This window comes from Erinaceus europaeus, chromosome 15 (genome assembly GCF_950295315.1).
Source record: "Erinaceus europaeus chromosome 15, mEriEur2.1, whole genome shotgun sequence".
In the NCBI taxonomy this organism is placed as follows: domain Eukaryota; kingdom Metazoa; phylum Chordata; class Mammalia; order Eulipotyphla; family Erinaceidae; genus Erinaceus; species Erinaceus europaeus.
Window position 1 is genome coordinate 63,503,009 of NC_080176.1, and position 17,566 is coordinate 63,520,574.

The 17,566-nt window shown below is 51.2% G+C and overlaps 1 protein-coding gene across 3 annotated transcripts in view; it reads left to right on the plus strand.

Annotated features, from left to right (window-relative positions):
- The window catches only part of CTIF (cap binding complex dependent translation initiation factor), a 273,319-nt gene that overhangs the window by 99,058 nt on the left and 156,695 nt on the right, over positions 1-17,566 (plus strand). For 2 of the 3 annotated variants that reach the window (XM_060173850.1, XM_060173851.1), the window contains exons 5-6: positions 1,173-1,277; positions 7,781-7,856. In XM_060173850.1, coding sequence (XP_060029833.1) covers positions 1,173-1,277; positions 7,781-7,856 — 181 coding nt within the window. The remainder of the gene's footprint in view (positions 1-1,172; positions 1,278-7,780; positions 7,857-17,566) is intronic. The other variant, XM_060173852.1, reaches the window with a different exon arrangement.

Consider the following 17,566-nt stretch of genomic DNA (forward strand, 5'->3'; position numbering starts at 1 on the left):
TTCATCTATGATGCGCTTTCTGTACCTCAGAGTTGCCTGGCCACCATTTTGTGCCACCATTAGAGACTCTAGTGATGTTTATGGCCTCCTTCCCCCAGCCTCTCTCCATTGTTGATGAAGAAAAAGGAAAAAATGAAACAAACACACAAAAAGCCTCTAAAGGGTTTTAGAGTAAACATGAGCTCACACTTGTATTTTATTGTACAATAAATAGGCTGAAGAGAAATGAAGACTTGGCAGGCCTCCATCTGCCCTACTGTCTGTGGGCACATAGCTGGCACCTCGAGCTCCATTCTGAGTGAGGGGTTCCTGCTAGACTTGGTGGTTGCATCGTTCTCTCAGGTTTACCTCTTTTTTTTTTTTAAGTTTTTTTTTTTTATTTAAGAAAGGATTAATTAACAAAACCATAGGGTAGGAGGGGTACAACTCCACACAATTCCCACCGCCCAATCTCCATATCCCACCCCCTCCCCTGATAGCTTTCCTATTCTCTATCCCTCTGGGAGCATGGACCCAGGGTGATTGAGGGTTGCAGAAGGTAGAAGGTCTGGCTTCTGTAATTGCTTCCCCGCTGAACATGGGCGTTGATTGGTCGGTCCATACTCCCAGTCTGCCTCTCTCTTTCCCTGGTAGGGTGGGGCTCTGGGGAAGCTGAGCTCCAGGACACATTGGTGGGGTCTTCAATCCAGGGAAGTCTGGCCGGCATCCTGATGGCATCTGGAACCTGGTGACTGAAAAGAGAGTTAACATACAAAGCCAAACAAATTGTTGAGCAATCCTGGACCCAAAGCTTGGAAAAGTGGAGAGGAAGTATTAGGGAGGTACTCACTGCAAACTCTAGTGTACTTCTGCTTTCTTACTTTGGTGCCATACTCCAAACTCAGTCAATTTCTGCTTTGCGTTTCTACTTCTTCTTCCTTTTTTTTTTTTTTTTACATGCATAACATTCCCCAGATTCCCATTTAACAATACAACCCCCACTATTTCATTCATCATTTTTCATGGACCTGTATTCTCCCCACCCACCCTCCCACCCCAGAGTCTTTTACTTTGGTGTAATACTCCAATTCCATTTCAGGTTCGACTTGTGTCAGGTTTACCTCTTTCTGAGGACACTTCCTTAACTGGACCTGTCTCCCTCATGCCTCCTGTTTCTCTCCCTTGCCCTCTAGTGGTGCCACTTGGGATCTGCAGCCTGAAAAGCTAGACTTCACTCAGTTCCACAGGAAGCTCCGACACGTGCCCAAGCAGCCTCTGCCACACATCAACCGAGAAGGGTAAGGGGCAGGGGTGGGGACAGGCATGGTTGCAGTGGGGCAGGGAGGCATCCGTGCTGTCTGCTGGGGACCACATTGGGAGCTGATTTCAGAGGAAGACCCCTCCTAGAACTGTTCCCAGGGCCTCACACAGACAAATCCTGTGTTTTTAAATTTTAAGCTTTTAAAAAAAAGGTTTTTAAAAAAAGCTTTTAAAATACATATTCAATGGAGACAGAGAGAAATTAAGAGGGAAGTAGGAAAGCGAGAGCGAGACGTGCAGCACGGCCCCATTGCTTGTGAATCAGGTGGGGACTGGCAGCTTGAACCCCAGGTCCTTGTGCATGGAAATGTGTGTTTGCTATAGTGTGTGCCACCACCCAGCCCCAATTTCACACTTTTTAGTGCCCCGGCAGAGACCCCAGGCCCATTAAGCCTTCCTTTCCCTTCCCACCTGCACCTGCTTTCTGTTTCTGTGAAGTTACTTATTCTAGGTGGTTACATAGTCACGTGGCATCTCTGTGCCTGACTGTTTGCACTCAGCACCATTGCAGCACGTGTCGCTACTGCATGTCTTCTGACTGCTCAGTACAGACAGACCTCAAGTCATTTACCCGCTTGCCTGCTGGAGGACATATGGGTTGCTCTCACCCTTTGCCTAGTGCAAACAGCACTGCAGTGACTGTTCAGATATAGGGGTGTATTTCAGTCCCTGTTTCTAATTCCCTGTAATAGATGCCCAGACTGGAAATGCTGGGTCACATGGCCCAGTGTGTGTGTGTGTGTGTGTGTGTGTGTGTGTGTTATCAAGCAATACTCTGACACCAGCCAGGTGTCCTGCAGGTTAACTCAGTCCTGACCCCACAGATCAAGGGCTCAGCCCTGCCAGACACTCACTCCCCAAGCCTCACCCCCAGATTGCAATGTCAGTGGCAGGTGCAGATTGTCACAAGTGACCCTGGCTCCAAAGACCTCCTCCAGGCTCCTGGTGGCTCTTACTCTCCTGCCAGCCCTGTGCTGTCACTCTGGCCTCCCAGCAGCCCAGGATATCTCACCCCTATGTCACCGATGGGAGAAAGGAAAGTCAGAGAGGCAGAGTCTCGTCCAAGGAGCAGATCTGTGTTTTAGACTGGCCTTCTGCTCCCCAGTGTCCAGATCAGCCACCAGAGTGCCCTGGGCCGGCTGCACCCCCTAAGAGGGAGTACAGAATGGTGTTCAGGGGACAGGTTTGGGGGAGTGGCCCATCACTTGTACCAGACCCTCCCTGGAACCTCAGTCTCTCATTGGCACCTGGGTCCTTCCGTCGTCTAATCCGAGTCCCTCAGAATTCAGCTGCTCCTTCCTTCCTTCCTTCCTTCCTTCCTTTCTTCCTTCCTTCCTTCCTTCCTTCCTTTCCTTTCTTTCTACCAGGGTTGTCACTAGTACTCAGTGCTGGCACTACAAACCCACCACTCCTGGTGGCTATTTTTCCCTTTTTCTTTTTGTTCTTCAATTTTATTTGACAGAACGGAAAGAAATTAAGAAGGAAGGCGGGGGTAGAGAGGCAGAGCCATGCCTGTAAACCTGCTTCACTGTTCCTGTAGCATTCCTTCCTGTAGGTAGGGAGCGGGGCTCAAACATGGTCAGGTACCAGCTCAACTGGATGTGCCACCTGTCCCTCTCTCTTTTCTTTCTTTCTTTCTTTCTTTGTTTGTTTAAGTCTCTATTATTTTTTTATTGCCAACAGGTTTATCACTGGGGCTCCTGGTGGCTTTTTTTCCCATTCATTTTATAGAGAGCAATTGAGAGGGGGGAGAGAGGGAGAGAGATACTTATACATCTGCTTCACCACTCATGAAGCTTCCCTCCTGCAGGTGGGGAGTGGGGACTCGAACCTGGGTCCTTGTGTATTATGATGTGTGTGCTCAACCCTCTTCTAGCATTCTTTTTCATTGCCTGGGGAGAGGGGGCAGGTTTAAGTAAAGAAGCACCATGTAAGGGCATAGGTTAGCAGAGGGGGCACTAGTCACTAGGGTCCCCAGGCTCTGCTGCACTTTTTTTTTCCACCTGCCCAGGGCACTCTGAGCTGTCATCCCACAGTGTGAGGCCATGGCCATGTTCCTCCTGACCCACGAACTGTTGTGCCCACCACGCTCAGGACCCAGGCAGCTGGACTCTCAGCTGTTCAAGTTCAGGGGCAGGTGTCTGTCTAGCTGAGATGCTGCTGCTTTCTACCAGCCATTTTGTAGGAGCTGGCTGGAACTTGGGATGTGCCACGGGAATGAACAGGCAGGCTGCGGTTCTGAAACCCAGTCACCAAGCCTGCTGGATTGGTTCTGGGTGTTCCCCTCCTACACACACACACACACACACACACACACACACACACACTGTACATACACTTAAGAGTGGCTCTTGCCCAGAGGGAACATTCACCCACTACTGAACCATTATTAAAAAGATATGTTAGCCAGGGAACTTCTTAGTGATAGAGCACAGAATTTGTATGTGGCTTCCAGCCCCAGCATTGCCATATACCAGAGAAATAAATAAGTCTTAGAAAAAGAGTCTATATTTGACAGAGAGAGAGAGAAGAAAGAAAGAAAGAAAGAAAGAAAGAAAGAAAGAAAAAGAAAGTTACATTTGCAGCCCAGGAAGATAGTACAATGGTCAGAGCATTGGATTTACAAGATGAAGTCTTGAGTTCAGTCCCTGGCATAACATGTGCCAGAATGAAGCTGGTCAATCGACCTTCCTCTCTCTCTCTCCCTCTCTCTCTCTCTCTCCCTCCCCATCTCTTGTGTTAATAAATAAATCTTTAAAAAATATCATCAATGCAGAAGGGCTTAGAGAAGTGAGTACTGCAGCAGGAGTGGTGGAGCTGGAGCTGTCTGGGAAAGACTTCTGGAGAGACTCAGCCTTTCCCTGGGAAGCCCCTATCACTCCAGTGTTCTAAGCACCCACAGAGGGGGAAACCCATGGGGAAACCGAGGCCCACAGGTTGCAGTGATGTTGCTACCGTTCGGGCAGAAGATGGCTGATTTCCAAAGGCCACTTGTTGGTGTCACTGGAGATCCCTCGTGTGCTGTGGGCTGGTGTTCCTTCTGAAGCCAGAGGATCTCCCGGCTGGCTCTGACCCTGTTCTGTCTCTCTAGGGTCCCCTGCATCCCTCATGAGTGCAGCTCTGGCGCCACCTCGTGGCTAAGGCAGGAACTGCGCCCCTCCTCATCTTGTGGGTCTGGGCGCTCCCGCCATCTAGTGGCTAAGGCGGAACTGTGCCCCTCTGTATCTTGTGGGTCTGGACGCTCCTGCCACCTCGTGGTTAAGGCAGGAACTGCGCCCCCTCCACATCCTGTGGGTCTGGGTGTAGACTCCGCGTGCCCAGCCACTGCAGCATCCCCAGGGAAGCCCAGCACCACTCTGTTGCCAAGGCTTCTGCAGTCTGCATTTCCATGGAGGGACAGAAGTCTGAGAAGGCCGTTGCCTTGGCAACTCTTGGCAACAGTGACTCAGATGGTCTGCAGCACCTTTGTGCCCTCTGAACCCATAGGGTGGGGGTAGGGGTTCTGAACCAGACAGGGAGGCCTGGGAGACGGGGGTCAGCAAACTCCACCTGCCAGACCCCCGCTGCCCCTCCAACCTGGCATCCCTGCATCCCCTTGCCCCCCTCCCCTCCCTCCATCACCCCAGTCACAGGAACTTGAACTTTCACACTTGGTTCCAGTCCTCCGCCTGCTGCCCTCTGCTGGGGCATCTTTCCAGAGCCTCGGCCAGGCCAGCTCACAGCCTCCCGTCCTCCCTGCAGCCCAGGAGGCTCTGAATGATTAGACATGCCACACCCTCTTCCACTGGAGCCTTGGTTTATTTCTTAAATATATTTTATTAATTTATTGGGTAGAGACAGAAACTGACATGGAAGAGGGGGGAGATAAGAAGGAGAGAGGGCTGTGGAGACAGCATAATAGTTCTGCAGAAGACTCTCATGCCTGAGGCTCTGAGGTCCTAGGCTCAATCCTCAGCACCATCGTCAGCCAGAGCTGAGCAGTGCTCTCAGCTCTCTCTCTTTCCATGCTTTTCTCTGTGTATCTATCATTAAAATAAATAAAATATGGGAGCTGGGCAGTAGCGCAGCGGGTTAAGCTCATGTGGCGCGAAGTGCAAGGACCAGTGTAAGGATCCTGGTTAGAGCTCCAGGCTCCCCACCTGCGGGGGAGTCGCTTCACAAGTGGTGAAGCAGGTCTGCAGGTGTCTCTCTTTCTCTTCCCCTATCTGTCTTCCCCCCCTTTCTATTTCTCTCTGTCTTATCCAACACCATCAATAACAACTACAACAATAACTGCAATAAAAAAACAATGGCAACAAAAGGGAAAATAAATAAATATAAATATTAAAAAATAAATTAATTAAATATATTTTAAAAATAAGGAGAAAGAAAGAGAGACACCCACAGTACTACTTCACTACTCATGAAGCTTTCCACCCTGCAGGTGGAGCCCAGGTCCTTCCTTGCACATGATGATGTCTGTGCTTATTCACCACCACTCCCCCTTAAAAAAATTTATTCATTTATTGGGTAGAGACACAGAGAGACTGAGATGGAAGGGGAGAGAAAAGGGAGAGAGAGCAGTCACCCCTTTCTCCCCCTGGAGGTTTCCGAGCTCCTGTGGACCTAGGCCTTGCTGACACAGAGCCCACACTGCCCCCTGCTGGTGCTCACACTTGCTGCCCACCAGGCTGGCTTCCGGCTGGTTTCCTAGACTGAGAGCTCTCTGCCAACTGGGACCAGGCAGGATTTTGTTTCCCAGATTCTGGGATAGGCTGTTGGGGTCCCCGATTTGAAGACAAGCTGGGCCCTACTGAATATGGAAGTAAGTCATTTTGAAAGCTTAAGCACCGTGTTCACTCTGCAGCCACAATCCCACCCTGGGTCCGTCAGGACCCTAACGGTAGCAGTGGTTAATCCTGGCCATCCTGGCCACACGCCAGGCCCCCTTCAAGTGCAGGGCTTGGGTTCTTTAAGACTCACTCCAGCCTGTGGGCCAGAAGCTCTGATTATCTCCACTTGGACAGGTGAAGGAGCCTGGAAGAATAAGAAACTCATGGAGGCTGGGCTGGCTCTAACTTGGTTACTGCACAGCTTGCTTCCCCAGTAACTATGTCACGGTGATCACTCGGTGGGCAGAGAGGAGGCCTGGGAGGGACGGTCATGTATCACCTTCTTTATTTGATTGAACCTAGTTATCACTATGGCCATCACTATATACATGAGGAGTGGGGTTTAAACTGGGGTGCATACTTCCATGTTCAGCAGAGAAGCAATTACAGAAGCCAGACCTCCCACCTCCTGCACCCCATAGAGATCTTTGTACCATAATCCCAGAGCGATAGAGTAGGGAACCTTCCAGTGGAGGGGAGGGGATATATAGAACTCTGGCAGTGGGAATTGTATGGAATTGTACCCCCTCTTATCCTACAGTCTTGTAAAAAAAAAAAATCCAAGACAAAAAAATATATATAATTGTTGGTCATTACCCCAGGTCCCCTGCATTGCTTGACACTGTGGTCTATTTACATAATCATTGTTTTGCCTGAGACCTGCCCTGCCTGCAGGGATTGGTTTAATCCCCACTGGTTAGATGGAAGCTGCTGCTTTCTCACTCTTTTCTTCTCTCCACCCCTTCTCCTAGCCATTTCCTTTTCCAACCTGCCACTTTTGTTTCAAAAGATATAAAGGCGTTTTTCTATGATCAATAAAGGCGTTGCATTGTGTCCCTGCTCAGCCACGAGTTCCCAGTCTCTCTCCCATGACGCTAGCCCGGCATATAATAATCATCAAACTGGGACACAGTATCTTACTACTTAAAAAAAAAAAAATTAATGGCCACCAGTGTTACCTTTGGGGCTTAGTGCCTGTACAATGAATCCAGCATTCTTGGGAGCATTTCTCTCTCTGTCTCTCTCTCTCTCATCTTTCTAGGGGTTCATGGTTTATAGTACCATTGTTGAGATATGGGCACAACTTCTCATCTCCCTGTGTCTGCAAAAAAAATTTTTCACCCATGTAGTCAGGACCCCAGGACCAGCAAGGTAGGGACACCAGTGCAGGTTTCACCTCCCAGGGAGGTGGGAGTGGAAGCAGAGCCCCCCCCCCAGCCCAACCCCTTTCAAGCAAGATGTTCCTTGCTAGTGATGACTCCAAAGCTGGGCACAAGTCTGAAAAGACCCTGTCATACCCAGGAAGAAAACAAACGAATGGAGAAGTCAAACTGCTTTCACAAGTCACACAGCCCCCATGCTCCTGGGCCTGGCTCCGGACAAGCTCATTCGGACCCTGGCTTCTCTGCACTGGTGCCCCCCACCCCCACCCCCACACTCACACATTGGTCTCGGAGTCCTGACTGCATAGAGCTCTTTGGCCCCCAGGAAGAGGCTGTATGGCTGACCAGGGTGGGAAGTGAAGGGTGGAGAGAGGACTGGGCCCGCCCCCCACTGACCTCCCTGCATGACTCAGCAGCCTCTCAAGCCTCCTGTCTCCTCTGGTGCAGGTGTGGAAAAGGGAAGCTGGAAGACGGAGACGGCATCAACCTGAACGACATCGAGAAGGTTCTCCCAGCCTGGCAGGTAGGCAGGTGCAGGGCCGCCCACCCCCACCCCCGGCCCCTCTGCCCCAAGTCCTGATGCCTGGCCTGGGCTGTCCCCTGCCCCACAGGGCTTAGTGACATGGGGTGTGTTGCAGCAGCACGTGGCTGCCGGGCTAGTTCCCAGGGCCCGGGTATTGCCCGTGTGTCCCCGCCCGCTCTCTACCGCAGCCCTTGGCGGCCTGTCTCACTGGGCAGCTCCAAATGGCGACTCAGCCTGGCTGGGCGGCTGGGAGTGTCAGCCCCTTGGTGGGTCCTCTGCAGGTGCTCCTTATCTGTGCTCCCAGGGGGCTGGCCTTCCCAGTCCAGTTTGGGGCTGTTTTTAGGTGTTTGCAAAGCAGAGCTGTTCTGCCAGCTCCCGGCATCCACTGTTCCTATTGTTGTGTCAGCGATGGGCTGAGTGAGACCAGAGGACTCGTTCATCGGGCTGAGGACCATTTTTTTCTTTTTTGTCCACAGGGCTATGGCTGGGGCTCAGTACCCATACTACCAATCCACTGCTCCCAGTGGCCATTTTTTCCTTTTAATTTCTATTTTTAATAGAGCAGAAAGAGATTAGGGGAGAGAGGGAGAGAGAGATACCTACCTGCAAACCTGCTTCACCACTTGTGAAGTTTCTCCCCTGCAGGTGTGGGGGGGGTGTTGGTTTCAAACCTGGGTCCTTGTACATAGTAACGTGTACTCGTTGAGTGTGCCCAGCCTGGACTCAGGTCCTTTTGCACCTGCTCAAGAGGGAAGTGGGGTGCACTTGTTCCCCACTGAGGGGTTCTCAGCAGAACACAGGTGCAGGGCTTAGGGTCTGGACCCTCCCCAGACTTAAACCCCATGGAATCCTGGTCCTGCCACCAGCCAGCCATACAGGTCAGGGCTGGTCACTCAGATCTGTCAGTCACGTTCCTCCTGTGTCGAGTGACAGAAAGGCTGGGTTGGTTTCATAGGGCCGATGGGGGAGTCATCATGTGAATTCACTTGAAGCCCAGAGAACAGTGCCTGCCCCCACCCTCCAAAGGCGGACCTGGTCGTGTGCCCCCCACTTTGTTAAGGGGTGTGAGGGGCATGTTTCCTGCACCCCATCCCTACCCTGGGCACGGGACGTGTGTTTCTGGATGAAAACATTGTCTATTGGGGAACAGTGTGGACAACCTTGGGTCAGGCTGCCCCCACAGCTGCCGCCTGCTCGGCAGAGCTCACCTTCCCTCCTTCCTTTTCTGTCTGTCTGTCTGTCTATTTGGGCATCTCAGGTAGTGCAGAGTAATTAGACTGCAAAGGACCGGAGACAATTTTAGATGTCTGTCTGTGTGTCTGTCTATTTGTTCCCTGTTCCCGGTGTGCTGTATGACTCCCCCCTTCCCCATGGGCTTCAGTTTCCTCTCCTATAAACGCTCTCGTTGGGCTGGAACAAAGGTGTGGAGAGGAGACTGTGAAGCCCTGAGGAGCTGGTTTCCCAGGGTGCTGCCTATGAAGCCCATTATGGGGTCCCTGCCTTGGATCGCCCAGAGCTAATGAGCTGCGGCCACTAAGCCAGCCATGTCAAATGGTATCATTTGAAGACATGGTCCCATGGCTGCACTCACTGTGACTGTCATCAGGCCAAGGGCTGCCTCAGGGCTCATTTTCTGGGTTGTCACTCTCTGTTTCTGGAGAAGTAAGTCAGCCGCATCATGTGGCCCAGCTCCCCGAGGCTGCTGGGGGTGCTGGAGTGGGGGGTTTCCCCTCCTCTCTCTCTTCCATGCATGGCTGTCCCAGGGCCAGAGTACTTATCCTGGTCATGTGAATAGCTTCAAGGTGTGTGAGGCTGCTGTGGGTGGAAAATGATGATTTTTATTTGGGCAGGACCTGGGTCTGGGGGGGTGGGGGCAGTGAGTGCAGTGTAGTGCACCTGACTTGCAAGAGATTCCCTGGTTTGATCCCCAGCACCACCAACAGCCAGAGCTGAGTGGTGCTCAGATAAAAACAAACACTAGCTTTTTAAAGACTTACTGGGTATCTTGCTCATAGGTAGAGTTGAAACACACGAACTTGTTGGGAGTCTGGTGGTAGCACAGCAGGTTAAGCGCACGGTGGCACAAAGCTCAAGGACTGGCATTAGTGATCCCGGTTCAAGCCCCCGTCTCCCCACCTGCAGGGGAGTCGCTTAACAAGCGGTGAAGCAGGTCTGCAGGTGTCTGTCTTTCTCTCCCTCCTCTGTCTTCCCCTCCTCTCTCCATTTCTTTCTGTCCTGTTTAACAATGATAACATCAATAACAACAACAATAAAAAGGGCAAAAAAAGGGAAAATAAATAAAATATAAAGAAACACATGAACTTGACAAAGGGGGGAAAAAAGCAGTAATCAAACCATCTGTTAGACTGTGAGAAGTGTGGCGGGTGGCGTGGGGAGGCATAGGGCTCTGGTATCGGGTGTGGGGGGTGGCGCCGCTCTACAGGATATGATGAATAGATAGCACCACTGACCTAAAACCACTGATGGAATCATGCTGTATAAAATCGCATTAAGGGAGTCGGGCGGTATCCGTGCAGCAGGTTAAGCGCACGTGTCGCAAAGCGCAAAGACCGGCGTATGGATCCCAGTTCGAGCCGGCTCCCCACCTCCAGGGGAGTCACTTCACAGGCGGTGAAGCAGGTCTGCAGGTGTCTGTCTTTCTCTCCCCCTCTCTGTCTTCCCCTCCTCTCTCCATTTCTCTCTGTCCTAACAATGCTGACATCAATAACAACAATAATAACTACAACAACAATAAAAAACAACAAGGGCAACAAAAGGGAAAATAAATATTTAAAAAAATTTAAAAAACACATTAAATAGAACAGCTATTCCCCTTCCCTCAATTTCTCTCTGTCCTATCAAAAAAAAAAAAAAAAAACATGAGAGAAAAAAAAGATGACTGCCAGGATTCGCAGTGCCAGCAGTGAGTGCCAGCAGGAGCCCTGGCAGCGAGATGGCTCACCCAGAGGCTGCGCCCGCGTTGTCATGTGCACGCCTGCAGGTCCTTGCACAGGTCTTGGCGCTTCATAGGAATTTAGAAACCTATGAATAGGCCACATGGGGACCAGGCGGTGGCTCGGTGGGTTAAGCACACATGGTGTGAAGCGCAAGGACCTACACAAGGATCCCGGTTGGAGCTCAGAGACTGGGATCCCACCCGTGGGAGTCTTGGCCCCAGGCAGAGGTAAACAAGGCTTCCAAATGGGCAGGTGCACAGGATTCAGCCCCAGGAAGTACAGGATGATAGCAGAGCAGAAGCTGTAGATGCCAGAGCAGATGCTGGGCCGTGCCCGGGTCAGAGTCCCTGTGGGGTGGCATCTGGGTCCTCCTCCACCTTCCTCCTCATCTCCCAGCCCTGCCCAAGGTGCCGGTGCCATCTTGGCCTTCGGCGACTGACTGACTTCAGAGGGTCCCAGTGGGCCTAGTGTAGGCCTCAGTCATGGCGAGTGGCTGAGACATGGGGACCAAGCCAGGCTCCCTCCAACCAAAGCCCAAGGCCCTGCCCCTGGTCATCCCACCTGTGTTACTGCTGCAGCAAGTGAGTCACCATAGAGCCGACCCTCAAAGGCCCCTGACTCCCTATTTAGCTGGCTAATAAGGGGCAGTGCTGGTGACATTGGCTAGCTGTCCCCACACTGGTGACAGAGACAGGAGAGGTGGGCTGGTCTGGGTGACAGCGAGCAGCCAGATTTTAGCCTTTGTGAGCAGAAATTAGTCTTAGCAATCGGTTTTGCAGCTGCCTGTTTCCTTGTAGTGCTCAAAGGCCTGGCCTGGGCAGGTGGCTGCACTGTGACCTTCCCCCACTAGAGGGCATCAGCACACCACCCAGAAGCTGCCTGTCCCTAGCTGCCAAAGCTGATGGAGCCTCCTTATTGGAGCTCAGCAGACAACTCGTCCTAGGCCAGGTTCTGGGAGATAGCTCATGTAGTAGAGCACATGCCTCATTCCACATGATGCTTTGGTTTTGAGCCCTGGCATCCTATGGGAGCGCTGTTGGAGCTCAGTGGATGATGGAGTGGTACTGTGGTATCTATCTCTGTCTCTCTGTGTCTGTCTCTCTGTCTCTGTATCTCTCTCTCTTTCTGTAAAATCACACCAGTTCTTTCCTCTCCAGAGTCAGGATGAGGATGGGGCAGTAAAGCAAGAGGCCACAGAGAGAGTCCTTTTGCACCAAAATGTCCCCCTGCTGTACAGAGAGGGGTCTGGCATTCCTAAAGTCAGACACGGGGGACCATGAGACTGCTCCCTTTATAAGTCTCTCTAGCTGCACAAGCGAGAGGGTGTGAGGCGCTAGAGCACAATGGTTCTGTCCTTGGAGGGAGAGGCCTGCTGGGCCTTCCTGAGGGGGAATGGGAGTCTCTAATCCTGGCCAGGCTGAATTTATTTGTGTCTAATGTGAAGGCAGGAAATCTCATCTCAACAGGCCCTGGCCTCCAGCTGTAAAGGCAAGTTTTCACCTTGTCTCCAGCCTGAGACCAGACCCCACTCATCTTGCAGGTTGGATTCTCCTCAGCTTCTCCTCGGTAATGGAATTGCAGGGATTCAAAGCACCTGGCTTCAGGGCCCCGCAGAAACTGCTGCCTATCTTTCTCTCTCCCCACTCTAAGGGCCTCCCTCGCTCCTATAAAAGTCCCACTTAAAAGACTCTGTTGGGGATGAACCTCAGTCTTGCCTGAGGCTTTCTATACAGACATAGCTGGATGTTTTCCCCTTGAGTTAGTTCCCTGTCAGACAGATTGTGAGTCTGCTATCTTCTGTCTGACAGTGGGAACCGCAGGCCTCTGTTCAGTTCCCTCTCTGCCTTCCTGTGAAGAGATTCTGAAACTGCATTCGGTGTCTGTCTGCAGTTAATGATGAACTCACTCTGACCGGGAATGGGCTGGTGCTGACCCTCTGCTGACTGACCCAGTTGAGTCGTCTGTGATATGTGAGCCCACAGCTGTGGGGCCGGCGCCACTCACAAGGGACGTGACTAAGTCAGGCAGCATTTCTGACCCCATGGGTATCGTCCCAAGGCTCTCTCGCTGAGGGATCCAGAAGACCCAGAGAAGTTCAAGTGGCGTTTCTACCTCATGAGTTAGTCGAAGCTCCATAGAAATCCAGCTGACCAGCTAAAGGAGGAAGCAAGTGAGATTGGGGTTATGCACCCTGTCACCCCATCTCCCTGCTGGGCCCCAAATAAAAAACAGGGTGAGAAGCACGTCCTTAGCCCCCAGGAACCCAAGGAACAAATGTGCTTTCAAAGTGAGAAGTCTCTGCCCTCCCAATATATGGAGCCTCTGAGATGTGGAGTTGTCTCCGGAGACTTGCAACCACGAAAATGGTGGCAGAGGCGGTGCTGCCCTGCTCGGCCAGCAGGTGGCACAGCTGCTGTTTGGGAACAGGTTGGTGGGCAGGGACCACAGGGTGCTGGAGGGAAGCTGAAGTTTCCAGCCCTCCAGAAGGGAAGGACTGACTTTATTGTTCTCTAGAGTCATGCCAGCTCCACTGCCAAGTCTTCTGGAAACTTCCAGGATAGGCTAACTCACAAGCAAAAGGATTAATAAAATGTCTTGCCATCCAGATGAACAAAAACACATGGAAACCAAGCCCCATGCCTCACCCCCTCAGGCCTAATGTCCTCTTCAGGTGCTGCTATGTGTCACTTCTCTGCCCCAGAGGGGTACAAACTGACCAGCATCATTGACTCCACTGGTATGCGTGGCACATCCAGGCATGGATGGCTTAGCCATGATGAGCTGAGGGCAGATCCAGTGGACAGCGACACGGGGCATGTCCCTGTGATGGGCTGTCCCCAGCAATGACTGTATCACACCAGCAGAAACCCTGAAAACACATTATAAACTCTGGGACAACTTCTTTTTTATATCCCCTCCCCTGTCATCCCTGTGGATCAGAGTCCTGTCTGCGATAACAGACAAGTGATCAGGGCAGATGTCACCTTCTTGGGGCCTTGGGGACAGTCCCCACCCCCTCCCTCACTTTAATCTCCTCCGTGCTGTCCCTGCTATGTCTGCTTCATGCGCTCTGGGGTCTGCATTCTCTCACTGGGTTGTCAGTTCCACATGGGCATGTGGGTGCTTATTACATACTGGCTGGGTGACAGAATGACCCCTGACTTGCTTGTCCCAGGAAGGTGAGATTCTCCCACTGCCCCAGTCCAGAGCCTGTGCCTCCTTCACTCAGACGCTCCCTGAGCCAGGCGTCTGCGTGGACCATCTCTGAATCCACATACACTGCCCTGTAAGTAGAAACACAACCACCGTCATGACTTTGCGGACCAGAGTGCCAAGACCTCACACCTCAAACTATGCCTCCTGGCTTGTACGAGGGGGAGCAGGGCTTGAATGCAAGCACCTTCACTTCTTGTCAGCCCTACTGTAAGGGGTAGTGGTGACGAGGTGGGGGAGTGTAAAGACTCATTCCAGGCCAGGCAGTGGCTCACCTGGCTGAGCTCACACATTACCATGCACAGGGATCTGGGTTTAAGCTTTGGCTCTCCATCTGTGGGGGGAGCTTCATGAGCCGTGAAACAGGGCTGCGGGTGTCTCTCTTTCTCTCTTCTTCTCATCTTTCCTCTCAATTTCTTCCTGTTCTACCAAATGAAAAATAGGGAGTCGGGCAGTAGCGCAGCAGGTTAAGCGCACGTGGCGCAAAGCGCAAGGACCGGCCTAAGGATCCCAGTTCGAGCCCCCGGCTCCCCACCTGCAGGGGAGTCACTTCACAGGCAGTGAAGCAGGTCTGCAGGTGTCTGTCTTTCTCTCCCCCTCTCTGTCTTCCCCTCCTCTCTCCATTTCTCTCTGTCCTATCCAACAACGATGACAACAAGAATATCTACAACAGTAAAAAAACAACAAGGGCAACAAAAGGGAATAAATAAATAAATTTTTTTTAAAAATCACAAAACCAAATGAAAAATAAAAATAATGGAATACTCTTTAAATAAGTAGATGGATAAGAATAAATATGCATGCATATATTAAAAACAGAAGCCGAGTGCCTGAGATGGAGCTCGGGACCTGTGGCCAGTGGGTCCCATGTCTCCCACTGAGCTGACTCCCGGGCCTGGAAAATCATTTCTCCTTCTAGGAGACTGTGGTCACGTACAGAAAACTGAGGGTATATGTCATTTCCTTAATAAGCAAGAATGGGGGGGAGAGGTCCTCCCCCAATGAAGTTACTAAAAATGGAAAGAGCAGAGAGAGGGAGCGAGAGGGCAGAAAGGAGAGAGGAGAGGAAGTCCCTGTGACGGGATGCTCACCTAGCAGCCCTGTGTCCTCTCAGCAGCCTCCCCACCTTCCCTCCAAGCTTCCTCCTTCGGGACAAAAATAGGCTCCGGTACAGAAGTAGCCACAGCCCCGAGGGCCCGACTTCCTGTCTGAGGCCAGGTAGTGGGGCCCTGGGGAATGGCAGTGTGCTGCTCCAGGCCAGCCTATTTTTATTTTTGTTGTTGTTTGTCTTTCTACAAGATGGCTTTATTATGGATGGGAGGGTGGGGGCTGTGTTGTTGACAACCAGGAAGGTTTCCAGGGAACGGGCTCTGGCCCAGTCTGGACCCCGTTCCCACAGAGCCTGCTGGGACAGACTGCACAGAAGAGGGACCAAGGTAGCAAGGGCTCTGGACTCTGTAGCTCCAGGAAACATCTGTCTTGCTCCTGTGACAGCCTCGGCCATCCAGAACTCGGTGAGCAGACTCTTTGGCCAAATGTCCTTCTAGCGTATACACAGAAGGAAGGCTGAGGGCTGAGATAGGTGGCAGAAAAGCCTGATGTACCAAAGCCCTTGAGTCCCACACACATTAGGGCTTCTTCCCAGATCATCCTCTTGAGCCTTTTATGCATTAACTCTAAGATGGAGGGGTTGTAACTTGTAGGGTTTTGTTGTTGTTTTCAGAATACTGCTCAACTCTGCCTTATGATGGTGCCAGGGATCGAACCTGGGAACTCTGATGCCTCAGGTATGAGAGACTGTTGCAGAAACCACTGTACTGTCTCCTCCACCTGATGTCTGTAAAAAATAATGTTAGTTATTATAAGGCTATGGGGGTATGTTTCACAGCACACACACCACCAAAGTCCTGTGTTCCCATCCCTCAGATAACACACAGTGCCCACAAAATCTTATAGACAGTTTGACTTCTTCCTCTTCCTCCTCTTCCTTCTCCCCTTCCTCACAGGTTCATGTACTTCTATTCTCCGTATTCCCCAAATGAGCAAAACCATCCTATAGTTATCTTTCACTTCCTTGCTTTCCTCACTAAGCATAATGAGCCCCTACCAGTTCTACCCTTTTTGTCCCAACAGACACAATACCGTCTTTCCAAGCTGCATAATATTATTCCATGGGCTGCATATATCCTGTAACTTCTTCACCTAGTCGACCTTTAGGCTATTTCCAGACTTGAGCTATTATGGAAAATGCAACTATGAAATTAGAGGTGCATCTGTCCTTTTGAATTAGTCATTTTGATTTTAATGATTTAGTTATTTTTGTGAGAGAGGAGGAGAGTAAACCAGAGCCCTACTCTGGCATCTGTGATACCAGGGAGCCCTCCTAGGCCCTCACACATGCAAGTCCTGTGCTCTGCCCACTCAGAGACTTCCCTGGCCACACATTTACCTGTTGGACTCACGGTGCAAAGCTATGCTGAGGTCACAGTGTAAACTGGGCCCTCCAGGGACAGCTCTCTGCAAACAGAAACACAAAGCTGGGCATTCAGCTCCCCAGCAGCTCGGTGGAGAGGTGCTCAGAACCACTGAGCTCTGCAGCCCAGAACTGTGCATGGGGACCCCTTCCAGCAGGTGCCGTCTGGGGCCTGTTGGAGACAGCCAGGAGTGGGATTTCTGTCGCTTTCCCCAGCCACTTCTTAGAACTCAAAGGACCTCCAGGGGCTGGAAGGTAACTCTGGAAATCCCATATTTGGCTGTGGGTTAGGTCCTGGTCCCTGGTACCACATGGGAGCACCATGGATAGCACTGAGGAAGCTCCATGATGGTGGAGCAGTGTTATGATGTTGTTCTTTCTGTCTTTTGCTTCTTTCATTTCTTCTCTCTAAAATTCAGAAAGTGGACCAGGAAGTTAGCTCAGTGGTATTACATGCATGCACACAAAATCCTGAGTTCATGATACTAAGAACCACTGTCTACCCACACGGACCTGTGACTGAAAAGTGTGTTCTTGCCACTGTGTTAAGCACCTTCTCTGGTGGCCTGGAAAGTGATGCAGTGATTAAAGTATTGGACTCTCAAGTATGAAGCCCTGAGTTTGATCTCCAGGGTAGCATATATCCTCAAGCAATGCTCTGCTTCTCTTTCTCACAAATAAATAAATCTTTAGGAATCCAACAAACAAAAAACTCCCTGCAGCCAGAGGGTGTGCACAGTGACAGAGCACAGGACTTGCACAGGACTTGCAAGCAAGTTTCCTAGTTTGATGCCCAGCACCACATATGCAAGTGATTCTCTGGTTCTCTCTCTCTCTCTCTCTCTCTCTCTCTCTCTCTCTCTCCCTCTCCCTCTCCCTCTCTCTCTCTCTCCCCTCTCCCATCCCTCTCTCTCTCTCTCTCTTTCTCTCCCTATCTCTCTCTCTCTCATTAATAGAAGGAAACATTTAGCTTATACAAAAGAATCTTCTCTACTGTTGTCTCACCAGCTGGATCCTTGCCTTGGAGAGGGCTCCCTGTTCAGTGACACCACCAGTCCTGCCCACTC